The 27908-nt window shown below is 44.7% G+C and overlaps 1 protein-coding gene across 3 annotated transcripts in view; it reads right to left on the reverse strand.

The window, feature by feature from the left end:
- Window positions 1-27908, reverse strand: part of LOC125450961 (FYN-binding protein 1) — a 177244-nt gene that overhangs the window by 21401 nt on the left and 127935 nt on the right. For 2 of the 3 annotated variants that reach the window (XM_059644957.1, XM_048527468.2), the window contains exons 9-14: window positions 25100-25232; window positions 16456-16487; window positions 15310-15385; window positions 14109-14255; window positions 8232-8263; window positions 1463-1526 (exon numbers count right to left, since the gene is read on the reverse strand). In XM_059644957.1, coding sequence (XP_059500940.1) covers window positions 1463-1526; window positions 8232-8263; window positions 14109-14255; window positions 15310-15385; window positions 16456-16487; window positions 25100-25232 — 484 coding nt within the window. The remainder of the gene's footprint in view (window positions 1-1462; window positions 1527-8231; window positions 8264-14108; window positions 14256-15309; window positions 15386-16455; window positions 16488-25099; window positions 25233-27908) is intronic. The other variant, XM_059644958.1, reaches the window with a different exon arrangement.

Raw genomic sequence — 27908 nt, forward strand, 5'->3', positions numbered from 1 at the left:
TTTAGAAAGTGTTGTCCAATCACAGAATCATTCAATGTAATATTAAACATTCAATTCTGAATTTTGCAGGCATGGACTGATTGAGTACGTTAGGGTGCTGCTGAAAAGTTAAAGCGCCCAGCTATTACACGCTATCACCATAAGATTAGAACAAAATGCTACACATCTGCTAGCAGTGTGATGCTCATTGAAAGCAGTTGAAAGATGTATTTTGATTGCATTAGTTTGAATGTGAGTGAGATTTCTTTAGTTCCTTGTATAAATCATCTGCTCTGAAATGTTTGATTTTATGTTGATTTTTCATTGGTTGCTACAGAACTGCCTCAACACTCCATTGATTGTTTGGGAAATGAACTTTTTCAAAAGTAATATCACTGTTACAGAGATAATACCCGAAACCTTTTTTGTGACAATATCTAACAAGAACATCAATATAGAGAACAGTTTTCAATGCCACATTATTAAAATTAATTAATTAAATGTATTAATTAGTTGATTTCCAATTCTACTAATTGCCATCATGGGCTCTGAAGAGAGTTACATTGGCCAAAATATTTCAAGAAGTAGTTAAATATGGTTCTTAGGGCTACAGGGATCACTGTATGGGAAGAAAGCAGCAACTTGGTTGAATGATCAGCCAAGACCATGTTAAACGGGCTGGATGTGGCAACAATGTTCCCAATGCTGGGGACGTCCAGAACAAGGGGTCACCATCTGAGAAAAAGGGATAAGCTATTCAGGACTGAGATAAAGAGGAATTTCTTCACTCAGGCAGTTGTGAACTTGCGGATTTCCCTTCCACAGCTGTTGGGGCCATTGGTTAGATATATTCAAGTGGGAGCTGGACACGGATCAAAGGGTATAGGGAGAGGGCAGGACTAGGATACTGAGATTGCATGATCAGCCATGATAGTATTGAATGGTGATGCAGACTCAAAGTGCCGAATGGCCTACTCCTGCACCTATTGTCTATGTTTCTATGAATAGTGGAACAGGCTCAAAAGGCCGAATGGCCTACTCCTGCTTTCTTCTTTCTACGGTTCTATGTTTATGCCAAAATTTGATATTCACCTGGGTATTTTTAAAAATGTATTTATGGGATATTGGTGTCACTTGGCTGGGACAGCATTTATTGCACATCCCAATTGCCCTTGAGAAGGTGGTGGGAGCTCCTTTCTTGAACCCCTGCTGTCCACAATCTCTACAGTGACATTACCACTAGCCACAGTCTCCCCACTATTCCATAAACCATTTTTATAGTGGATGCACCAGGTAGCGGGTGAGGATCAAGTCGGGTTACAGGCACAAAGCAGGGCTGAGGGGCTGAACGTGATTGCATTTTCAGAGTAGGCAAAATACAGAAGACATTGAATGGCCATATTATTGCCATGATTCTTGCTTCTATGAGGCAGCAGAGCTACTGGGAGCTAATCTATACTTTGTCTGTTCGGGTATGTTGTACCTTGATTCAGGAGGTGGTGGAGGGAAATCTTCAGCGCCAACATCATCATAAACTTCCTCCCCCTCTGTGAAAGGAAACAAGCACATGAGAGCAATGTCCAACAACAGCAGCAAGAATAAAAGATGCTTTACTGCAGAAAAACCACAATCCCTAGCCACATATTGTAGAAGTGCCGCAGGCTGTTATAGGACGGCAGTCAAGTGGTATCAACCGTGACATGATTGTTTTCTTTTACATAAATCACTCCTCTCTTCCAGGTGAGTTTAACTTGCACTTTTCATTCACCATTCAGTAGGAAGTCTGGAATGAAGTGATTACTTGTAGCATGCGGGGTGACAGAGTCGGTGAAATGCACAGGGAAAGACTGGTCAAACTCCCCACTTCCTCTTCTAAGTGCCCAGTCAATGTGATGGCTCACAGCTGAGCCAAACAGCTTGTGCCCAAATTTCTGAATGCAAGATGCTGTCTCTGTCCTGGGAGTGTTTGATGGTGATAATGTAGCATACTTTCAGTTTAAAAGAGTAGAGCGAGTTTTACTCTGCATCTAACCCTGTGCTGTCCCTGTCCTGGTAATGCTTGATGGGCACAGTGTAGAGAGAGATTAACTGTGTATCTAGCCCCTGTTCCTGTCCTGGGAGTGTTTGATGGGGACAGTGCAGAGGGAGCTTTACTCTGTATCTAACCCCATTTTGTCCCTGTCCTGGGAGTGTTAGATGGGGGGAGAGTGTAGAGGGAGCTTTACTCTCTATCTAACCCTGTGGTTCCATTGTTTCCCACTGTGTGACGTTAGCCTTGATGATTATGTGAGGATAATGTTCAGCAAAACCCTGCAGTACATCAATACTAAAGTCCTCAGGGCCCTGTGTAGGACGCCTAATTTGTATGGAGCTGATGTATTTGCACCATAAGGAGATCATGTGGATATTTATTTAGTTGTTGGGATCTACATTCTGAGTGTACAAAAAGGAAGGAACCAACTCTTTGCTGTTCAAAGGCCCAGGCTGCAAACCATACCTTAAACAATACCCATTTCCAAACTCTAAATTGGCTTTGTTCGAAGATTTGAGTGTAGGAAAAAAGGTGTTTTTCTGCATTGGTAAGACCACAGCTGGAGAATTGTGTGCAGTTTTGGTCTCCTGCTCACTAATTAATTCCCAGGGTGGAGGGTTTTTCCTACGGATCGGTTAGAGAGAAGATGGATTTAATCTCTGGCGTTTAGAAGGACAAAAAGGTGATTTCATTCAAATTGTAGAATTCCACAATTTCCAGAAGGGATTTGATAAGGTGCCACCTCGTAGGTGATTGTGGACAATAATAGCTCATGATATAGGGGGTAAGATATTAATGTGGGTGGTAATGTTGACTAGATGGCAGGGTACAGACAGGCTACATAAATAATGTCTGATTGGCAGGACATGATGAGTCTTGCCATCCTGCAGGGGGTCTGTGCTGGAACTCAATCCTTTACAGTTTACACCAATTAGACAAGGGGAGTGATGGCTCAAAATTAAAGTGACAACACCAAGATAGGTGGGAAAGTATTTGTGAGGAAGATAGAAGGAAGTTGACGGTGGAGACATATTTAATAACATATTGAGTGAGAGGGCAAAAAACCTGGTTGTTCCATAGAATCCCTACAGTGTAGAAACAGGCCATTCAGTCCAACTCTCTGGAGAGCAGCTCACCCAGACTCACCCACCCCATTCCTATAACCCTGCATTTCCCATAGCTAACCCACCTAACCTACACCTCCCTGGACACTATGGGTAATTTAGCATGGCCAATCCACCTACCCTGCACATCTTCGGACTGTGGGAGGAAACCAGAGCACCCAGAGGAAACCCACGCAGACACAGGGAGAATATGCAAACTCTACACGGACAGTTGCCCAAGGGTAGGATTGAACGTAGGTCCGCAGCACTGTGAGGCTGCAGTGGTAACCAATGAGCCACCGTTCCTTCCCATGTGAAGTTCAGTATCAAAAACGTGAAGATTTTCCACCGGCAGAAATAACAAAAAGGAGTATTGCTGAAATGGAGTATGACTGCAGAGAGACTTAACTGTTCCGCTGCAGGACTGGTAAAGATAATTATGCAAATATAATCAGGAAAGAGAATGGGATACTGTACTAATTTATGGAAGGAATCGAACATAAAAGTCAGGAATGCCATTGCTTCAGTCGTACAGGACATTGTCGAGAGCACATAGAGTCATAGTCATAGAGTCATAGAGTCGTACAGCATGCGAATAGGCCCAGAACCAGTCCATGCCCAGCATTATTCCAAACTAAACTAGACCCACGTGTCTGCTCCAGTGAGAGAGATTCCAGGGTTTTGGTCTCCTTTAAGGAAGGATGTAAACCCGTTCGGGGAGGTTGACCAAGTTGATGCCTGGAATATATGGGCTGGCTTCTGAGAAAAATTGGCAGACAGGACTTGTTCCCATGAGAAATTGGAAGAGTGCGCGGTGACCTGATTGAGATAGCAAGGTGTGGAGCTGGATGAACACAGCAGGCCAAGCAGCATCTTAGGAGCACAAAAGCTGACGTTTCGGGCCTAGATCCTTCTTCAGAAGTGGGGGAGGGGAAGGGGATTCTGAAATAAATAGGGACAGAGGGGGAGGTGGATCGAAGATGGATAGAGGAGAAGATAGGTGGAGAGGAGACAGACAGATCAAAGAGGTGGGAATGGAGCCAGTAAAGGTGAGTGTAGGGATGGGATAGGTCACTCCAGGGAGGACGAGCAGGTCACGGGAGCAGGATGAGGTCAGTAGGTAGGAGATGGGGTTGGGACTTGAGGTGGAAGGAGGGGATAGGTGGGAGGAAGGACAGGTTAGGGAGGCAGGGACGAGCCGGGCTGGTTTTGGGATGCGGTAGGGGGAGGGGAGATTTTGAAGCTTGTGAAATCCACATTGATGCCATTGGGCTGCAGCGTTCCAAAATGGAATATGAGTTGCTGTTCCTGCAACCGTCGGGTGGCGACGTTGTGGCACTGCAGGAGGCCTAGGATGGACATGCCGTCTAAGGAATGGGAGGGGGAGTTAAAATGGTTTGTGACTGGGAGGTGCAGTTGTTTATTGCGAACCGAGCGGGGGTGTTCTGCAAAGCGGTCCCCAAGCCTCTGCTTGGTTTCCCCAACGTAGAGGAGACATCAGCTTTCCTGCTGCTCTGATGCTGCTTGGCCTGCTGTGTTCATCCAGCTCCACACCTTGTTATCTCGGATTCTCCAGCAGCGGCCATTCCTACTGTCCTGGTGATGATTGAAGTGTATTAGATCCTGAATGATCTTAACAGGTGGAAAGGATGTTTCCTCTTGGGGGTCAGTCCAGCAGTAGGGATCACTGTTTTACAATGAGGGGTTACCCTTTTGAACAGGAATGGGGAGGATTTTTTTTCTGACAGCAGGTTGACTTGAATATTTTTGGCTGTCGGGTTTAGATTCTTATTAAGTAGGGATTTGAGTGTTATTGGATGCTCGGGGTGTGGATGGAAATGTGGAACATAAAATACAAATAGATCAGCCAAGAGAAGGTAGGGCCTCTTAAAGATCAAGGACGCTACCTTTGTATTGAACCCCAAAAGATGGGAGAGGTGCTAAATGAATATTTCATGTCAGTTTTTACTGTGGAGAATGAAATGGACGCAAGAGAACTTAGGGAAATAAATATTGATGTTTTAAAAGATTCACATTACAGAAGAGGACATAATACAGTCATTGAGTCTTACAGCAGGGAGACTATAATGTCCAGCCACACGAACCCCATTTCCCTGCTCTTGGCCCATATCTTTCTAAACCTTTCCAATCCATGTATTTGTCCAAACAACATTAAATGCTGTTAATGTACCTGCTTCAACCACTTCTGCTGGCAGTTTATTCCATATGGGTACCAACTTCTGTGTAAAAAAGTTGTCCCTCGGGGTTTCCACTTATTATTTCCCCTCTTACCTCAAACTGATGCTCTCTAGACCTCGATTCCCTAACCCTGGGAAAAAGACTGAGTGCATTCACCCTATCCATGCCTTTCAAGATCTTATGCACTTCAATAAGATTCCCCCATCAGTCTCCTATTGCTCTAAAGAAAAACATTCTGGTCCAACCTCTCCCTATAACTCAGTCCCGTGAGTCCTGGCAACATCCTTCTGAATTTCTTCCGCACACTTCCCAGTTTAATAACATCCTTCCTATAGCAAGGTGACCAAAACTGAACACAATACTCCAAGTGCAGCCTCACTGATGTTCTGTCCACTGACCAATCCCCACCACCCCATACCTGCACTCACCTATCACCATCCCACCTACCTTCCCCAGCCCCACCCCTCCTCTCTCTGTTTATTTCCCAGCTTCCTTCCCGTCCCCATTTCTGAACAAGCATTCTGCCCTGAAACATTGACGTTCCTGCTCCTCTGATGCTGCTGGCCTGCTGTGTTCCTCCAGCTCCATACTGTGTTGTCTCTGACTCCAACGTCTGCAGTCCTTGCTATCTCTGCACCATAACTTCCCAACTTCTACACTCATTGCCCTGCCTGATGAAGGCCAGTGTGCCCAAAGCCTTTTTCACTGCCCTGTCTACCTGTGACTCCACTTTCTGAGAACCCTGCTCCTGAACTCCAAGGTCCTCAGTTCCACTGCACTCCTTAAGACCCTATCATTCACCATGAAACTCCTATCTGAATTTGACTTTCCAAAATGCAACACCCCACACTTATTCGTATTAAACTCCATTTGCCATATCTCAGCCCACTTCCCCATCTGATCAAGATTCTGCTGCAATTTCTGATAACCTTCCTCACTGACCACGATACAGCCTGTTTTAGTGTCATCTGCAAACTTACTAATCATGCCTTGTACACTCTCATCCAAATCATTGATATAGATAACAGTCAGCAATGGGCCCAGCACAGACCCCTGAGGTAAACCGCTAGTCACAGGCCCCCAGTCTGACAAGCTGCTTTCCACATACTGGAGGTCTTAGAGAATATAAAGGTGGATAAATCTCTGGGGCCTGATCTAATGTACCCCAGAAGCCCGTGGGAAGTAAGGGAGGAAATTAAGAGGGCCGTTGCAGAAATATTTGTATTATCTATAACTCTGGGTGAGTTGCCTGATGAATGGGTTGGGTGGGGGGTGGCTAATGGTGTACCTTTAGTTTAAGAAAGTTTGTAAGGAGAAAGGAGGCAACTATAAACCCGCGAGTGTGACTTCAGTCTTGGGTAAATTGTTGGAGGTAATTCCAAAAGACAGGATTTAAGGACATTTAGAGAGGCAAAAATTGAGTAAGGATGGTCAGCATGGTTTTGTGTGAGAAAAATCATGTGTCATAAAGTTGATTAGAGTTGTGAGGAAGTTTCCAAAAAGATTGGTGAGGACAGAGTAGTAGACATTGTTTACTTGGGCTTTACTGAAGCTTTTTCCAAGGTTCTGCATGATAGACTAATCAGTAAAGTTAGGTCACATTGGATTCAGCGTGAGCGTGCCAATCGGATACCTCAAAAGTCATTTTGAGGTTTGTGGCGGACATTGGTGAGGCATCTTCAGGAATGGCAGGAGGCAGAGAGTAATGATGGTGGACAGTCGCTTTTTGGACTGCAGGCCTGTCACCTGCGGGGTTCCACTGGGATCATTTCTGGGTCCTCTTTTGTTGGATGAGAATATAGAAGGCATGGTTAGTATATTTGTGGATGACACCAAAGTTGGTGGCCTAGTAGACAGTGAAGAAGATTTTCTAAAATTGCAAAGGGATCTTGGTTAAATTGGTCAATGGGCTGAAAAATGGCAGATGGAGTTCAATCTGAATAAATGCAAGGCGTTGCATTTTGATACAACAAACAGGGGCAAGCCTCATACAGTTAATGGTAAGGCCTTGGGCAGTGTTGTGATACAGAGGGACCCAGGGGTTCGGGCACATACTTCTTTGAAGTTTGCATCACATATAGGCAGGGTGGCTAAAGAGTCATTTGCTGTCATTGCTCAATCCTTGGGAGTTGGGAAGTCATTTTGAGGTTTGTGGCGGACATTGGTGAGGCATCTTCAGGAATACTGTGCCCAGTTTTGGTCATCTAGTTATAGGAAGGATATTATCAAGACAGAGAGGATTTGGAAGAGAATTACCAGGAAGTTATGTAGGTAAATATGGGTACAGGTAGATATGGGTACAGTTATCATGTTTAAAAGACACTTAGATAATATATAAATAGGAAAGGTTTGGAAGGGTATGGGCTAGGGACAGGCAGGCGGGAGTCTTTTGGGTTGGGATTATGTTCGGCACGGACATGTTGGACCAAAAGGGTCTGTTTCTGCGATGTTTGACTCTGTGGCTGTACAATCTCATTGACTGGATGGAAGGCTTAAGGAGCTGAATGGCCTCTGGAGTGTGGAGCAGGAAGAAGCTAACGAGCGTAGGTTCAATTCCTGTCCCAGTTGTGATAACTCATTGGAGACCTGCCTCCTCATCTCACCTCACACTTGTGGAGTGGTTACCCTCAAGATCTACATAAGCAGTTGTCTCTCTCTCTCCCTCTCTCTCTCTCTCTCTCTCTCTCTTGCTCTTCAAAGGAGCAAATGCCTATGTTCCTTTGTGTACTAAGGCTCACTACATTTAGGAAAACAGCAAGCAGATTCTTTTACTCTATGCTGGGTTTTGGCCCTGGCTATTGCTTCACTCAGGCACACTCATGAAGGGTATGTGGTCTCTATAAAATGGAAAATTGAGACTCCTGACTTCCCAGCAAAAGAAGACAGAAAGCATGGATTCATTTTGGAAGCTCCCTTACCTGTTGGAAGCTCTGCAGGTGGAGGAATAGACCTGGGAAAAAATAAAAGCACATCAGTTTATACCATAAAAAGGAACAGTTTCCCAATAACTCAGATTTAACAGAATTTACAGGAGGTGGGAGGAGAAAGGCTGAGAACATGCATTCAAGAAGTTAGACTAGCAAGAGTGATATGTGAGGTTAATAACTACATTAAATTAGCTAACACCAGGAACATATCAGAAACCTAAAGAAGGATCCAGACTCAAAACGTCAGCTTTACTGCTCCTCTGATGCTGCCTGGCCTGCTGTGTTCCTCCAGCTCTACACCCTGTTATCTCAGAAACCTGCTCAGTGTTTGTACAGCCACATGAATCTATGGTGAGAAACTTTGTCTAGCTGCCTTGAGAGACTTTGTACATGCAAACCCAGGAAAACTAAAAACATAGACTGCAGTGGAAGTCTAAAACTTGTGAAAGTTGTCAGAGCTGAAAGGACTGGCTTGCAGTGTCACCCTGCCTTTTCTTCTCAGGTCCTAATTATTTTTAAATAAATGCTGGAATTCTGAAGCAAAAACAGAAAGTGTTGGGAGAAACTCAGCAGGTCTGGTAGCATCTGTGGAGAGATAAACAGAGTTAGCATTTCAAATCTGATGTGACTGCTCTTCAGAAGAGCCTCCTTCTATTTTCCAATATCTTTCAGCTCTAAAGAAAAGTCACATCAGATTTGAAACATTAACTCTGTTTCTCTCTCCATAGATGCAGCCAGAACCGCTGATTTTCTCTAGTGTTCTCTGTGTTCATAGATTCCCTACAGTGTGGAAACAGGCCCTTTGGCCCAACAAGTCCACACTGACCCTTGGAGCATCCCACCCAGACCCATCCCCCTATAACCCACACACCCCTGAACACTACGGGCAATTTAGCATGGCCAATCCACCTAGCCTGCACATCTTTGGACTGTGGGAGGAAACTGGAGCACCCGGAGGAAACCCACGCAGACATGGGGAGAATGTGCAAACTCCACACAGACAGTCGTCTGAGGGTGAAATCAAACCCGGGTCCCTGCCGCTGTGAGGTTGCAGTGTGTTGACCTAATTGCTTTCTAACTGCCAAAGTCAAAACTTAAAACTAGGCTTTCTGCACTGTGAGGATGCGATACAGTCTGACCAATCTTAAATCATTCAACATTGTGTAGACAATCAACTTTCCCTGTACTGAAAACGACAATGCCCACAATGAAATTGCTTAAGTCAAAGCTGAACCATTCTTATTAAAAACAGCACCCTCCTGTTAGTTTAACAAAGTGTGCAGCTGGATGAACACGGCAGGCCAAGCAGCATCTCAGGAGCACAAAAGCTGATGTTTCAGGCCTAGACCAGTGTCTAGGTCCAAAACGTCAGCTTTTGTGCTCCTGAGATGCTGCTTGGACTGCTGTGTTCATCCAGCTTCACACTTTATTATACAGAAATGTCTCAAATAGCTTCCCATTCAATGACTTATAAGTTCAGTCACAGCTGTCCACGAAGCAGCTACCAATATTCTGTCTTTCTTTCCTGTCGGCTGCATTTACTGTTAACAGTCTCACCTCTTGTGACAGAAGTTGTGTGTTAATGTACCACTCAGGACTAAAATGGGAATTAACACAGGTTCATGGAATGGTGGGGATACACTGATGCCTGTGATTCCCTGTCTCCCTTCCATAGAATCGTGGAATGTTGGCGGCATAGAAAACGGCTATTTGGCCCACTGTGCCTGTCCAGGTTCTCTTCAAGACAACTCAGCTAGTCCCACTCACCCACATCTTCCCTGCAGTTCAGCAAACACTTTCTGTCCAGATTAATGTCCAAACCGTTACAAAGGCCACAACTGAACTCGCCTCCCGTAGTGATTATAACAAGATCAGCCAGGTGGAGCTCACAGAATATGTGTTCGCTGATTAGGGCTGTTAATCTGGTCCAATCAGGGAGCCCTGGCTGACAGGTATAAACAGGAGTGTCAGACATGCTGGCACTCTGGGATTGATTGTGATGAGGCTGCATTAGGGTCACTAATGTGTGGCTTGATGACAGGATACTGTCCTCTGTGCAATTATTTCACCTCCCTCATGCTCTTAGGTGATGCATTCCAGATCCTAACCATTTGCTGCACTAAATACACAGATCCTTGAAAGTTGCCACCCAGGTTGACGGGGCTGTTAAGAAGGCATACAGTGTTTTAGCTTTTATTAATAGAGGGATCGAGTTCCGGAACCAAGAGGTTATGCTGCAGCTGTACAAAACTCTGGTGTTCTGGTCACCGCATTATAAGAAGGATGTGGAAGCTTTGGAAAGGGTGCAGAGGAGATTTACTAGGATATTGCCTGGTATGGAGGGAAGGTCTTACAAGGAAAGGCTGAGGGACTTGAGGCTGTTTTCATTAGAGAGAAGAAGGTTGAGAGGTGCCTTAATTGATACATATGAAATAATCAGAGGGTTAGATAGGGTGGATAGGGAGAGCCTTTTTCCTAGGATGGTGACGGCGAGCATGAGGAGGCATAGCTTTAAATTGAGGGGTGAAAGATATAGGACAGATGTCAGAGGTAGTTTCTTTACTCAGAGAGTAGTAAGGGAATGAAACGCTTTGCCTGCAACGGTAGTAGATTCACCAACTTTAGGTACATTTAAGTCATCATTGGAAAAGCATATGGATGTACATGGAATAGTGTAGGTTAGATGGGCTTGAGATCGGTATGACAGGTCAGCACAACATCGAGGGCCGAAGGGCCTGTACTGTGCTGTTATGTTTTATGTTCTATAAATAGTATCTACCCCCATGCTTCTTTTTTTGACATAGCCATTTATTTCAATTGGTCGGCCTCTGTGTTTCAATCTTTAAGCAGTTTATACCTCATTTGACCAGGGCCCTAATAATTCTGAATATCTGTGTGGAATCTTCTCTCAAATGTTTCCTGGCCTAGGAGAAAAGCCTCAGATTGTCCAATCTACCTTCAGAATGGTAGACCATCAACCCTGGAACGTTTCTCATGAATCTATTTCCATCCTTCACATTCTTCCAATATTTAGTGCCTGGATTTGGACATAATGCTCCAATTATGACTGAAAACATGTTTTATGAAGTTATGTACTTTATGTGCTGTTTTCTAAAGCCCAGCATCCCATACCCTTATACTAATTAACCATTTTCTCAACATTTTGTGCCCCCTTAAATCACTTGCTAAAACCCCTCTGCTTTTACACACACCCTAGAATTGTATTTTGTCCCTGGTAGGCCACATGCCCAACCATTCCACCAGCTAATCTCTGCCCTTCTTACAATTCACAATGTTCAGCCCCATTTGCAGCTCCTCAGATACTGAAGCAGTCTATGTTCAAATACAACAAGATCTGGACAATACCCAGGCTTGGGCTGACAAGTGGCAAATAACATCTGTACCACACAAATTCCAGGCAATAACCATCACCAACAAGAGACAATCTAACCACTACTCTTTGACATTCAATGGCGTTACCATCACTGAACCCCGCCCCCCCCCCACCCCCCCACCCACTATCAACATCCTGGGGACTGTCATTGATCACAAACTCAACTGGACTCTCCATATTATGTTTACTGTAATCCACAAATTCTGAAACTGGTAAAATAAAACAAAGAACTGCAGATGTAGAAGATCAAAACTCAGCAGGTCTGGCATCGTTTGTGGAGTGAAAGTTAATATTTTGAGCCCAGTCATCCTTCTTCAGAAGGGCCACTTTGGCCTGTTCTGAAGAATGGTCAGCTGAGTTTGTCCAGAAATTTCTGTTTTGCTTTCTGAACCTGCGGTCTGGACGCCCACGTCTATGTCATTAATCAGACGCCAGGCAATGACCTTGACCAGCAACAGAGAATTGAACCATCTTTCCTTGACATTCAGCGGTACTGTAATCACTGAATTGTACCCACACACCACAACTGACAATATCCACTGACTGGAAACTGAACTAACCAATTCATGCAAATGTTGTGCCTACAAATGATCATAAGATGTAGGACCAGGAGTAGGCCATAGAGCCTTTTGAGTCTACTCCATCATTCGCTGAGATCATGGCTGATACAATAATGTTCAACTCCACTTTCCTGCCTTTTCCCCATAACCCTTGAACCCCTTACTGATTATAAATCTATCTCAGCCTTCAATATACTTAATGACCCTGCCTTGACAGCCCTCTGTGGTAAAGCATTCCACAGATTCACTCCTCTGAGAGAACAAATTTGTCTTCATCAAAGCACATTACCTCACATTTTCCCGCATTATATTCCATTTTCCCCAAGTGCTTAACCTGCCTATGTCCCTCTGCAAACTCTGTAATTCTCACCACTTGCCTTCCCACCTATTCTTGTGCCATCTGCAATCAGAATATTCACTTTCCTCATCCAAGTCATTAATGTGTAATGTAAATAAATGTGGCCCCGCACTGGTTCCTGTGGAACCTCAAATGCCGGTCAGAGGTTGGGAATTATTCACGAAGCCCTGGCTCGCCAAAGCTTAGGCCACCACCCACAATTTGCTACTTGTGTCATTGGAGTGCTACATTGTGTAAAGTAGGCTAGTCGCTTTGTAAAACTGGACATGGAATCCTGCAAAATAGGCTCCCAGAGGTCATGGGACCATCCTTGTTTATTCACTATAGCGTAAACAGCAGATAGACTGATGTGTTATCTCTGCATCATTTACAAAGGGAGACATTTCGATTCCAGTTAACTCTTGGTATATAAGAAATCCATCTCCAAATTGGGAAGGCTGTCCTGTTTTACAGTTCAATTTTTGCTGTAAAGTGGCATCTTGTGAGAAGTGGCCCAGTTGGGAGGTCCTGAAGAGTCGCCAAGAGGCCTGAGAACTGATGTCGTATCTGACAAAGAGGCTGGGGAAGTAAGCACATCTCCAATCCAGCTCTCAATTTTGTTTTACCAAAATATTTTCTGCAGTCTGTCCTTAAATGCTTACCCACCAGGCTCTGTGTGTAGGGCACTAACATGACGAGTAAAGGAAGGGTGAGTGGAGTTAAGAAACAGACCAGGCGTGGTCTAATTGACTGGAAGAACAGGTTTGAGAATCCGAGATAACAAAGTGTGGAGCTGGATGAACACAGCAGGCCAAGCAGCATCTCGGGAGCACAAAAGCCGATGTTTCGGGCCTGGACCCTGCTCTGATGAAAGGTCCAGGCCCAAAACGTCAGCCTTCCCGCTCCTGAGATGCTGCTTGGCCTGCCGTGTTCATCCAGCTCCACACCTTGTTATCTCGGATTCTCCAGCATCTGCAGTCCCCACTGTCTCAGGTTTGAGAATCTGATTGGTCTCCTGCTCCTACATTCTCTTTCTTGTAACAGAGAAAACACAAAAGACATTACTTCAGCCTCCAGAAAGTTCTCCAAAGGTACTCAGTGATAAGTTTTCTTATCAACTGAGCCAGCATTTGAGAAGTGCAATGATTAGTTCTACGTAGAAAACAAAAAGATTCATTAGTAACAACGACATTGGTCTCGGCAGCTGATATTTTATACCTGCTTCTCACGCTGCCTAAACAATAACAGTGAGTCAGTGCGTTAGCAGTGGGTGAATCCTCATCAATACGGCGTGAAGCCAGATTAATTCATTAAAGCTCGCTGAATGTCAGGGCAAAACATATGGAGTAATGAGCAAGAAAAATAAGTCCGGAAAAGGTTGTTCGCGAAACTGGAATTTATTCTGATTGAAGGCGTGGAGCTTTTGATTGGGTTAAGGTCAGTCTGGATATTGTTTCCACAACAAATGGATCAGTGATAGATTCACAATCCTCTATGCAGTTAGCGCAAACTGTCAAACACATTAGTACTGAGTGTGGTTATTAGTACGCTGGTGTTCTTGTGGTTTGGTGTCTTACGGGAGTTGCCGTTCACCGCTTTCACCCTGAGCGTCACTGTTATGCTTTTCTCTCGCCTTTTTGTCTTTGTCATCTTTCTCCAGCTTCATCTTCTTCAGGAGTCCCCAGGACCAGGACCCAGTCTTTGAGGCATCCTGTGACGCAGGGCTTCAAAGCATTCAGGGCATTACTTACTTGTTAATAACTCCTAGGCTTTGTAACATTAGGTCACCCAAAACCACTAACTCTTGACTACCACTAGTGCATCGCATCTTCGGTTGTTTGCATGTAAAATAAAATCCAACATTCAGACCTGAATCAAGCTGTTATAGTTTTATTTGGCATGTTTAATTCTAAATAAGGATACTTCCATCCTCGTAATATGGTCAGAATATGAAATAATATCATTAGCCTTCCTGCTTCTAAGGAGTTGCTCGGCCTGCTGTGTTCATCCAGCACTACACCTTGTTATCTCACATTCTCCAGCATCGGCAGCTGCTACTATCTCATGGGCAGAATAATACCTGCGCTCGTGCAGGATTGAAAATGAGACACAAGGATGAGAAGATAGAAATTCAGTCAGAAATGCTGTACCAATTTATACTGCCATTATTTGCACCAGTCAAATTTGCCTTGGGTGAATTCATTTGCTCATATTTCAGCAGTGGGTTTGTGAAAGTGCAGTGAGTTTATTATTTAGGAGTTTGTATGAGTGACGAACTCTTCTATGTCACAGTGCTGCCAGAACCACTTTGTTCCGAAGCCCCAATCTCACTGGCGATACCAGGACAAAGACCACATGCTTTGTAAATGTTTCAGTCTCTCCCAGCTTTCTTCAACAGGTCTCAGCTATCAGCCCCTCAACCTGCAGGCACCAGCCTGCACACTAGAGGAGAGATTAAAGCGACAGAGTAGCCCGTAAAATATCAACTACTTAGCCCATCTAACTACCTCCCCCCCATGTTGCCAGACCCTCCACAGCCTCCCTCCCTGCAGCTTCAATCTACCTGGAATTTGAGAGGGATAAATCTGCCTGATTTCTTTGCTCAGTTCCTCCATTAAGACCAGTCTACTCACTGATTTAACCTGAGGATGGCCTGGGCCCTGAGCCCTTTTCTCTGGATCCATTCACATGCTAAGCTGCTCTGCGTGTGCATTTTCCAAGCTCAAAGCACCTTTAGGTCAACAACCTCACATCCACAAAGAATCATATAGTTCTTACCGAGGCTTCATGTCTTCAGGTATATCATCAACATCATCGTAGATATCATCACTGGAAGGAGGAGGAGGAAAGATCCCTGAGATGGATAGGAAGACACAACACTGTCAGGTTCATAGTTAGAACATTACCTTGGAAAGAAATTTGATATACTGTAGAGTATTAAAAGAATTCATCATAAGAATGCAAATCCCACAGGTCACGTGCTATGGATGGGGCAGATAGGAGCGAAAATCAGCCAAAATATAGTTGAGCTGGGAAGTCAGTGAACATTGAAGTGGGGAGTGTAAGTTTGTTCATGAGATGGCTCGAAGAAGTTCTAGTAAGCAAAAAACATTAGGCTAATGGTGAGGAGCAGGGTATAAATTCAAAAACAAGTGATAGGAGTAGGTTGACCAGCGCTGAGGCCTGCCCCACCATTTCAGAAAATGGTTAAAGCCCAACACTAACTCAAATCTCTCACCCTATTCCCAATTTCTTGGATTTCTTTTGGATTTATGGATCTCACTCTTGAAAATGCTCAGCAACTCAGCATTTATAACCTTCAGGTATAGAGAATCTCCTTTGAGGAGAAATTATTCTTCAACTCTTTCCTAAATTACCATTGTCTTATCCTGAGACAATGGCTCCATGAACCAAACTCTCCAGGCAGAAGAAACTGGTCTTCATTCTGCTATCAAACTGGGGCAGGCAGCTCTGGGCCTGTTGTCCTTTTCCACTTCTAATGATTCTCACATTCTGAGCCAGGCCTTTCACTCTACACAGTGAAGGAGGTGATCTGTAACTGTAAATTAACAATGAATTAGCTGTAGTTGAGGATTCCCCTAGTTATCGCTTCTTTGCTATGAAGGTGCACTGTGCAAATCCTTAGGAGCGGTTTGATTGTATTTTTGCAAAATGAAGATTACTGATTAGGAAATTCCACCAAAGGCACACAATAGTTATTAAATTACGATAGACAATGATTATTCTATATCTTGGGAATGGATTGGGAGATTGGATAGGAGTATAGGAGTAAAGGATTTTGGCTTTACAAAATGTGAGAAAGACCTCAAAGAGAAGTGATAGCTGTTGTCACATCTCAGTACACAGCGCAGCAATAGAACCTAACGTCCACAATAGAGATTGATAGCTTATAGGGTAACTCACCACTTCCCGCTGTGTTGCTGCTCCCATTCCCTCTGGAAAACAATGGAAAAGAGAGGGCACAATCAGCAAACAGCTTGAAACAAAGCCTTAAGATAAAAGTGGCATCATACAGATTCCTTTCTGTGTTGACAAAGTATGGAAGGTGGTTTGGATTAGTATGGACATGACATAAAGCCGCATTTACAAAATATATATATAAGGCTGCACTTAAGGAGCTCTTGTGGTGCGGAAGTCATGTCCCTAGCACTGGGTCAGGAAGCCTGGGTTCCAATCCTACGTGCCCCAGAGGTGTGGATAACTTCTTTGAACAGGTTGATTCTCCAACACTGTGAAGGCGCATTGAGACATGCATTGCTCTCACCACTTTAACGTTATCGCATGTTCTGGTACATTGCAAACCGTCCAGCTGGCTGTTCTTTGCCCAGGCCTCAACACATACAGAACCACTTTATTATGATTTAAGAACCCCTGGAGCCAGAAACTGACAGATCCACGTCAAAGTTAGTTTAGTCAGAATGCAGTCCGTGCTCTCTCTCTCTCCCAATGGTGACTGCTGCCATCTTATTTAAAATTATACAGAGGCCTGGTCATTCACCTAGAAGGTTCCTGCTGTGTTTATTGTCCACCTGAACCTTCTCCTACCTTGCCTGCCTTTAACTTAATCTTTCTATTCCTATCTCCCTTCCACATTTTTTTATTCATTCACAGATGTGGTGTTGCTGGTGGGGCCAGCATTTATTGCCCATCCCTAGTTGCCCTTGAGAAGGTGGGGGGTGGGGGGGGGTGTGAGCTGCCTTCTTGAACCACTGCAGGCTACCTAGTTAATTACAGGTAATTAATCATGTGGGTACAAGGGACCATAGGCATCTCTGCCCATTAGAGAGAAAAGTAATTGGGTATAGAAACCTGAGGGGCACCACTTGAGAAACAATCATGGGGCAAGGAAGAGGATGGGAGCTCGGCCTTAAATAATTTAATCTATTTGCTTGCACCACGCCAAGGATTTTAAAAAGTATACTTTTGTTCATGGGATATGGCCATTGTTGGCTGGGCCATTTTTTAATTGCCCATTTCTAATTTTTCCTCTTGAACTGATTGGCTTGCAAAGGCCATTTTGGGGGTGGTTAAGATTCATAACATCATAATATAAAGGAGCAGAGTTAGGCCATTCAGCCCATCGAGTCTGCCCCCCCCGGTAGATCATGGTTGATCCCCATTCTCCTGCCTTCTCCCTCCTACATTGACCTCCTCACTAATCAAGAATATATCTGTCTTAAATGCACTGAATAAGTTGATCCACACAGGTCAATGAATTCCACAGATTTCCCACCCTCAAGCCGAAGAAATTCCTCCTCAACTCAGTTCTAAGGGCTCATCCCTTCACCCTGAGGCTGTCCCCTTGGGTCTTAGTCTCGCCTATTCGTTAAAACATCTTCTTCACATCCATTGTATCCAGGCCTCTCAGTAGTTTGCAATTTCCAATTGCGTCTCCCCTCATCTTTCAAAATCCATTGAGTATAGACCCTGAGCCCACAACTATTCCTCACATGAAAAGCCCTTCATTCCATCACACTCCTGACTTGTGCCTTCTAGATGGTGGACAGGCTTTGGGAAGTCAGGAGGTGAGTTACTCACTAGATGGCTAGATCAGTTTAGTTTCGGGTCAGTGGTAACTACGATGATGTTGACGGGGGGGAATTGAGCAGTGGTAATGCCATTGAATTTCAAGGGGAGATGGCTACACTCATTCGTGTTGAAGACAGTCACTATGTAGTGTTCCTGTGATATGAACATTACTTGCTTCTTGTCAGTCCAAGCCTGAATGTTCTCCAGGTCATGCTAGATTTAGACATAGAATCATAGAATTTTATAGTACAAACGGAGGCCATTCTACCCTTCGTGTTTGTACCAGCTCCTGAATGAGCTATCCAGCCTGTCCAATTCTCCAGTCCTAATTCAGCAGCCCCCTAAATTTATCACTTTCTAATATATATCCAGCTCTCTTTTGAAATCATAACAACTAAACAACTAAATCTTAACAACTGAATAAAGAAGTTTTTCCTCATCCTACTCCCAGCCCTCTTGCTGACAATCTTGAAATTGTGATCCCCCAGTAACTGACATATGAACTAATGAAAACAATCCAGCTCCACACTTTGTTATCTCGGACTCTCCAGCATCTGCAGTTGCCATTATCTCTGATCACAATTTTAACCTCGCTGCGAAGCCTCTTCCAGGGATGCCTAACCTGAAGAAGTTACCCTCCTCCCTCCGGACCAACCTCAGGGGATCTCTCTCCCACTGCAACTCTCTTGTCTTTAACTTGTCTGTCTCCTCTCCACCTAACTTCTCTATCCATCTTCCATCCACCTCGCCCTCTCTCCCTATTTCAGAACCCTCTCCCCCTCCCCCTCCCCCCTTTCTGATGAAGGGTCTAGGACCGAAATGTCAGCTTTTCTGCTCCTCTGATCCTGCTTGGCCTGCTGTGTTTGTCCAACTCTATGCTTTGTTGTAATGAAAACAGAATATCCTACTTTACCCTGTCAAAATTGTTCATAATTTGAATACCCCAATAAGGTCAACTCTTATTCTTCTCTGCTTTAAGAAACCCTATCTCTTTAATCCTTCCTTGTGTCTAGAATTCTTCATTTCTGGTATCATTCTAACAGATCTCCTTTGAACTGCTTCAGTATTTGAGGTGTTGTGAATGGTGCTAAACACTGCAATCATCAGCGAACATCCCCACTTCCGACCTTATAATGGATGGAAGGTCATTGATGAAGCAGCTGAAGATGGTTGGGCTGAGGACACTACTCTGAGGATCTCCTGCAGAGATGCCCTGGAGCTGAGATGATTGACCTCCCACAGCCACAACCATCTTCCTATGTGTCAGGTGTGACTCCAACCACCGGAGAGTTTGCCCTGATATCCATTGATTCCAGTTTTGCTCAGGCTCCTTGATGCCACACTCAGTTGAATGCAGCCTTGATATCAAGGGCTGTCACTCTCACCTCACCCTCTGGAATTCAGCTCTTTTGTCCATGTGTGAACCAAGGCTGGAATGAGGTCAGGAGCTGAGTAGCCCTGGCGGAACCCAAACTGGGCGTTACTGAGCGGGAAGGGTCCAGGCCCGAAACATCAGCTTTTGTGCTCCTAAGCTGCTGCTTGGCCTGCTGTGTTCATCCAGCCTCACACTTTGTTATCTTGGATTCTCCAGCATCTGCAGTTCCCATAGTCACTGAGCAGGTTATTGCTGAGCAGGTGCTGCTTGATAACTCTGTTACTGGCACCTTCCATCACTTTACTGATGATTGAGAGGAGACTGATGGGGCAGTTGTTGGCCAAGTTGGATTTGTCCTGCTTTTTATGTACAGGACATACCAGGGCAATTTTCCACATTGTCGGGTAGATCCCAGTGTTGTAACTGCACTGGAACAGCTTGGCTCGGGAGCAGCAAGTTCTGGAACACAAGCCTTCAGTCCTATTGCTGGAATGTTGTCAGGGCCTGTAGCCTTTGCAGTGTGCAGAGTCTCCAACTGTTTCTTGATATCACGTGGAGACAATCAAACTGGCTGAAGGCTGGTATCTGTGATGCTGGGGACCACTGGAGGAGGCCGAGATGGATCATCAACACAGCACTTCAGGCTGAAGGTGGTACTAAAGACTTTTACACTGAAGAGCTGGGTGATGGGCTAATGCCTCCCCCTGTAGTCTTTAAATTGTAGAATTAGTACAGTGTGGAAACAGGCCCTTTGGCCCAGCAAGTCCGTGCTGACCCTCAGAGCATCCCACCCAGACCCACCCCACTATAACCCACACCCCTGAACACTATGGGCAATTTAGCATGGCCAATCCACCTAACCTGCACGTCTTTGGACTGTGGGAGGAAACCAGAGCACCCGGAGGAAACCCACACAGACACAAGGAGAATGTGCAAACTCCACACAGACAGTCGCACGAGGGAGTAATCGAACCCAGGTCCCTAGTGCTGTGAGGCAGCAGCGCTAGCCACTGTGCCACAGTACCTTGACATGTTGGTAAAGACAAGGTTTGGGGAATTCCTGAGTGCTCTTGGTTATCGTTGGGAATAGTAACTGGCCTGCTGGCCAGAGGTAATATGAGAAAAATGGCAATACTTGTGGAGTAGCAATCCAGAGCAGATTGATGATCCAGGGTCATAAACACCCCTTTCATTCCTCGTCAGGATGGTCTGTGGGCTCTCTGTTTCTTCCTTGTCAAGAGGCCTGAACCGTCCTCATCAACCACCACCCTCCTCTGCCTGACTGAGCTTGTCCCGCACTTTGAGCAACTTCTTCTTTAACTCCTCCCATTTTCTTCAGGTCAAAGGGGTGGCCGTGGATTTTGGTGTTGCCAGTTATCCCTGCCTCTTTGTCGGGTATTTGGAACATTCCTTTTCCTCCTTCTGCTCTGGCCCCACCCGCAGCTCACTCTCTGGTATATCCTTAAAATCTCTAATGCTCTTTCCTGCTCACATTCGAAATTGGTTCAGTTCATCAGTTTTGTTTCCAATTTCCACTCCTCCTTAGCCTTCACCTGGTCCATCTGTTTTAGAACATAGAACATAGAACATAGAACATAGAACAGTACAGCACAGAACAGGCCCTTCAGCCCACAATGTTGTGCCGACCATTGATCCTCATGTATGCACCCTCAAATTTCTGTGACCATATGCATGTCCAGCAGTCTCTTAAATGACCCCAATGACCTTGCTTCCACAACTGCTGCTGGCAACGCATTCCATGCTCTCACAACTCTCTGCGTAAAGAACCTGCCTCTGACATCCCCTCTATACTTTCCACCAACCAGCTTAAAACTATGACCCCTCGTGCTAGCCATTTCTGCCCTGGGAAATAGTCTCTGGCTATCAACTCTATCTATGCCTCTCATTATCTTGTATACCTCAATTAGGTCCCCTCTCCTCCTCCTTTTCTCCAATGAAAAGAGACCGAGCTCAGTCAACCTCTCTTCATAAGATAAGCCCTCCAGTCCAGGCAGCATCCTGGTAAACCTCCTCTGAACCCTCTCCAAAGCATCCACATCTTTCCTATAATACGGCAACCAGAACTGGACGCAGTATTCCAAGTGCGGTCTAACCAAAGTTTTACAGAGCTGCAACAAGATCTCACGACTCTTGAACTCAATCCCCCTGTTAATGAAAGCCAAAACACGATATGCTTTCTTAACAACCCTGTCCACTTGGGTGGCCATTTTAAGGGATCTATGTATCTGCACACCAAGATCCCTCTGTTCCTCCACACTGCCAAGAATCCTATCCTTAATCCTGTACTCAGCTTTCAAATTCGACCTTCCAAAATGCATCACCTCGCATTTATCCAGGTTGAACTCCATCTGCCACCTCTCAGCCCATCTCTGCATCCTGTCAATGTCCCGCTGCAGCCTACAACAGCCCTCTACACTGTCAACGACACCTCCGACCTTTGTGTCGTCTGCAAACTTGCTGACCCATCCTTCAATTCCCTCGTCCAAGTCATTAATAAAAATTACAAACAGTAGAGGCCCAAGGACAGAGCCCTGTGGAACCCCACTCACCACTGACTTCCAGGCAGAATATTTTCCTTCTACTACCACTCGCTGTCTTCTGTTGGCCAGCCAATTCTGTATCCAAGCAGCTAAGTTCCCCTGTATCTCTTCCTTTCTTGATTTCACTGTTTCGATTTCTGAGAATTGGCCGTTCACTGATATCTATTACAATGTCACTAACACCCACAATTACCTCAAATACGCTTCCTCACAGCATGCTTCCTGTAAAGTCTCTGTTCATTCTCCAGGCTCCTCCATCTCCATCATCTTTGATCTCATGTTGCCACCTTCCACGGGCTGCGTTTGACATGAACTCCTTCTTCCTCAACTGATGAAACAGGCCCGTCAGCCATGTCCAGCCCATCTCACGCACTTCTGCCCTCACCCCTTCCTCTCTGTCTCAGATCAGTGATAATTTCCCCTTGTCCTTATTATCCACCTCACTGGGCTCTGCATTTAAAGGATCATCCTCCACCGTTTCCAACACCTCCAGCAGGATGCCACCACCCAACACATTCCCCTCCCCTCCACTGTCGGCATTCTGCAAGGGCTATTCCCTGCAGGATACTCTGGTTCACGCCTATGTCACTCCTAACACTTTCTCACTCCCCCTTGGCATTCTCCCAAGTAACTGTAGAGGGTGTAACCCTTGGCCATCCACCTCCTCCCTCCTCACTGCCCAAGCTCCGAGTTCCACTTCTGGGTGAAGCAGTGCTGAGCTTGGACTTCTTTCAGTGGAGGGGCCTGCATTCACCGCTCGCAATGCAAACTCCTTTCCACTGGGGACACCCAGCACAAGCTGCGAGACCACTCTGTGGACAGACCTCCACTCTGTCTGTAAGAATGACCCCCGCCCCCCCCAGCTCTCAGATAGTTGTCTTTTCAGTAAACCAGCCCTCACTGCCACGTGAACATTCCTGTCCCGGGCTTAGCTGCAATATTCTCAAGAAGCATAATATCTCCTTGAGAAACAACACCTCATTTTCCGCTCAGACATTTTACAGTCTCATACACGCAATATTGAATCCCACCATTTCCGAATGTAACCTCCATCCCCCATCTTGAATATAAAACCCTTTCACCCCACTCTTTACCAAACCACCAGCTCTGCCGTTTTCCTATTTTACTTTTTGCAGAGTGACTCATTTTCGCCTTTATATAGTTAACATTTATTCTTATTTCACATCTCTAAGCCTCCATATCTCTCCCCTTGTCTGGCTGTGGACGTCCCCACAATTTGTCCAGTTTGCTCTTCCCATTCTTTTGCAGCCATTTTCTATGCACCATTTCCAATCCCTTTCCAGTCACTGGGCCCAAAAATATTGACACTGTTTCTCTCTGCCAGATCTGTTGAATTTCTCTACTTTGTTAAATTTCAGATCCCACAGCAACTGGTGGAATTTAAATTCACTGAATAAATGTAGATTGAAGACTAATCTCAGTTATGCCTGAAACTGGTTGCCGTAAACCTGTATGGTTCTTTAAGGTGAGGAAGTTAGCTATCCTTGCCTGGTCTGGCCTACAAGTGACTCCAGACCCATAACAAAATGACTGACATGGTCACTTAGTTCAAGATTCAATAAAGGATGGGCAACAAATGTTATCTTTTAAAGTGAAACCCACATCCCATGAATGGCAGAGCAGGCTCGAAGAGGTCTATTCCTGCTCGTAGGGGTCAGAAAAGATTTATAAGGATGTTGCCAGGATTGGAGGGTTTGAGCTACAGGGAGAGGCTGAATAGGCTGGGATTATTTTTGTGGAGCATCAGAGTTTGAGGGGTGACCTTACAGAGGTTTATAAAATCATGAGGGGCACAGATAGGGTGACTAGACAAAGTCTTTTCCCCAGGGTGGGGGAATCCAAAACTGGAGGGGCATAGGTTTAAAGGGACCTAAGGGGCGACCTTTTTCATGCAGAGGGTGTTGCGTGTGTGGAATGAACTGCCAGAAAAGGTCATAGAGGCTGGTACAATTACAACATTCAAAAAACATCTGGATGGGTACATGAATAGGAAGGGCTTAGGGGGATATGGGCCAAATGCTGACAATTTCGATTAATTTAGGATACCTGGTCAACAGGGACGATTGGGCTGAAGAGTCTGTTTCCCCACTGTACATTATAAATTGTAGCACCTTCCTGCCATATACCCACCAGTACCACCCAACTTCAGCTCAAAGCCAGCTGGGTCCAGATGTACAAAAGCATGTGAGCCTGCAGGATACACAGAGTCTACAGAGGGATTCAAACAGGTTGAGCTCTTTTTTCCTTTACAGAATGAGGGTGTCACTGGCTGGGCAGCATTTATTGCCCATCCCTAATTGCCTAGAATCAACCACATTGCTGTGGGTCTGGAGTCACATGTAGGCTAGGCCAGGTAAGGATGGCAGTTTCCTTCCCCAAAAGGCATTAATGAACCAGATGGGTTTTTCCTGGTAATCAACAATGGTTTCATGGTCATCATTAGATTCTTAATTCCAGGTATTTTTGCTGACTTCAAATTTCACCATCTGCCGTGGCAGGATTTGAACGCAGATCCCCAGAACATTATCTGAGTCTCTGTATTAACAGTCCCGCGATAATACCACTAGGCCAGCCCCTCACCATCATGTTAAGGTAAAGGTTTGGCAGATGGAATGTAATGTAGGAAATTAGCGGCTGTGTCTTTTGACAGGAAAAATGGAGAAAATGAATATCATTAAATGGTGAAAGCCTGCAGAAAGCTAGAGCTCAGAGAGATTGAGGAGCCCTTGTGCATGAGTTGCAAAAAAAATACTAGAATCCAATATCATCAGGTAATAGGGGAGGCAAATGAAATGTTGGTCTTTACTTCAAAAAGATTGATGTGTAAATGTTGGAAGGTCTTGACCAAATCTTACCAGGCACCAGTCAGACCACAACAAAAAATGAAAATTGCTAGAGAAACTCAGCAAGTCTGGCAGCATCTGCAGACAGAATGCAGAAAGCAGCGCTAATGTTTTGAGTCATGATCCTTCTTCAGAATGGGTGTCTCTATTTTTCTATCAACTGGAATGCACAACTGTTGAAAATCTAACCCCTGCTTGGAGGGATTTTTGTCTCTTACATGTCATCATTTGGTGCAACATCGTCATAGAGTTCCTGGTCTTGGGCTGGTTGCTTTATGACAGGCATGTTAGCTGTTTTCTTCCTTATCTCATCATAGTTTATATCAACACACGTTACTTTAATGTACCCATCTGTAAAAGAGGAGACAAATAAACAATTGGTGCACAAGAATTACAAAGACCCAGTTTATTGCAGCATCAATCAGAACAGTGTGGCAGAGATTTCCTTATTCAATGATGATGAGTTCCAGGTGCCATACAGAAGACACGAAATAGTGTAGGGATATTCCTACTTGATAGTCTAATTATGCATTGCAACAGAAAACACACTAGTTTGGTGAAGACTGATTAATTGCAAATTAAGCTTTGCTTAAATTTAAACCAGAATGATTGGCCAAAACATTGTCCTGGGGAATGAAGTAGAGAATGGTCATTGCACACTCTGTAAAGTTGAAACAGAGCAGGTATGTAGCGTGGCATACTAACGTGTACTAGAAGTTACTTACACAGGCCCCTGTTTGTTGCAGACTGAAAGAACATATACACACTCTGCACCAGTTTCAGCTTGCCTTGATCAATCAGAGTTAACCTGTCTGGTATAAATTTAAACTAAACTTGGCATTCGATTGTCAGTCACTTTACATAGCAAGATCTCTCAAACAGCAGTGTGATAATACCCAGATAATCTGCATTGGCCATCCCGTCCATTTTCAAAATATTGTCTCAGAGTTTATCTAAAAGAGCATACAGAATTTTGGTATCCTGTCTTAGTTTAATTTCTCACTGAAAGATGACTTATCTGACTGTCAGGCACTTCCTTATTGCACTCAAGTGTTAGCCTGGATGATACCCTGGCTCCCTTATTAACTAACATTGTGAATGGTTTTCTCTCTGATTGTATTCTCCACAGATCTAATGTCATCACCCTCCTCCTCCAACCTTCTCTCCCTCTATCTTTACATATTTGTGCCTTCATCAAAATCACTGATTTCTCCCTCCATAAACACATGGTACATTCATTCTCAGACCACCTGTTGTTAAACCTCTCATTCCTGCCTTCGTTACCTGTAGACTTGAATAATCCAATACAGCCGTGCCTGATGTCCCGAATTCGACCCTCCACCATGAGCCTCAGGTCACCAAAAACTCTGAAGCCCCCCCCGCCCCCCATATCTGATCATATGCCATGTCATGCTCATCCATCATATCTCAATGATTTACATTGACTCCCAGCGTAACAACATTTTGATTTTAAAATTCTCATGCACCTTTTCAACTCACTGCAAAGTCATAGAAATATAGAAACGCGGACCAGGAGTAGGCTATTTGGACCTTTGAGCTTTCCCTACCATTCCATACAATCCTGGCTGATCATCCAACAGAATACCCTGTTTCTGCTTTGCCCTCATATCCTTTGATCCCTTTAATATTTGAAAAAAATCAAAGGTCTCATCTCTTTATGTTGCTCCTTAAAACCTTCTGATCATCCATCCCAACATTTCCTTAAAAGAAAAATCAACATCCTGTACATGCTGGCGTTCTGAAATAAACACTGAGAATGCTGGAGAAACTCAGCAGGTCCAGCAGGAAGTGTAGAGGGAGGCAGAGTTAATGCTTCAAGTCCAGTGTAACTCCCCTTTGTCTCCAGAGTCATACTGTGAAGGGCACAGGGACATCATATCATGTTAATAGCAGTATTTGTATACAAACGAACGTGCTTGTAATTCCAGTTCAGGGGGTGATAGTGCTCCAAGCTAATGTTCTAGGCCCGGACATCTGTCACTGCCTCAGGATTGACTAGAATATCTGCCTAGATCCATGCGCTCAAGTGGGAATCAAATATATGTCCCATCGGACCTAGAAACAAGAGTTATTGGCACAAATATTGGATAATCTGATGTGCACTGCATGTTCCAGTTGCTTTTTTCCCGGAAGAGCAGATTTTTCATGATTTCCAACTCTAGAAATTATCATTGCCGGAGACCAGGGATTGATTTGAATGGTATCTCCTTATTTGAAGAAGCTAAATGGTCGTGAAGGCAATGAGAAGGCCAGACATCCATCTGCAAAACTGGCTGCTCTTCATCAACATGATCCCCAGGAGTCCAGAGGAACATAATTAGCAGCAGAGCCCTTGTGGCTGGGGGTCAGAAAACCTTTCATTATTGCACTTACCCCATCCTGGGGCATAATACATGCCCTGGGAGCCTGACACACAAACAGAGATTGAGCCCTCTCTGTTACTGACTTCACTGGGGTTCACCATGGAGAAAAGTAAATGCTGTGCGGACTGGGTGTGGGGTTTGCAGTCAGGAGCAGAATCCCCCAGGTATACATGATCTAGACATTATTGTATTGCAGTCCGTAGTAGTTTCCTGCGTTCCTGCTGGCTGCTGTATTGTGTGGGGTCTTAGGAAATTGGAGTTTGTATCGGCCCCTTAACCTGTTCTAGCATCCAACTGGATCATAGTTAACCCCCTATCTCAATATTATTCTCCTACACACTCATTCAGATCTTTAATATTTAAATTCTAGAAAAGGCCTACATTAAAATAGTGAATCAACTTCTAAAATATTTCATTGACAATGAACTGCTTTGATTTCAGATATCCAGATGACAAATACTGGTCCTTTCTTGATTTGATGAACATCTGTAGTACTCATGAGATAACAAGGTGTGTAGCTGGATGAACACAGCAGGCCCAGCAGCACCTTAGGAGCACAAAAGCTGACGTTTCGGGCTTAGACCCTTTTCTGATGAAGAGTCTAGGCCTGAAACATCAGCTTTTGTTCTCCTGAGATGCTGCT

The sequence above is a fragment of the Stegostoma tigrinum genome, chromosome 3, assembly GCF_030684315.1.
Source record: "Stegostoma tigrinum isolate sSteTig4 chromosome 3, sSteTig4.hap1, whole genome shotgun sequence".
Classification (NCBI taxonomy): domain Eukaryota; kingdom Metazoa; phylum Chordata; class Chondrichthyes; order Orectolobiformes; family Stegostomatidae; genus Stegostoma; species Stegostoma tigrinum.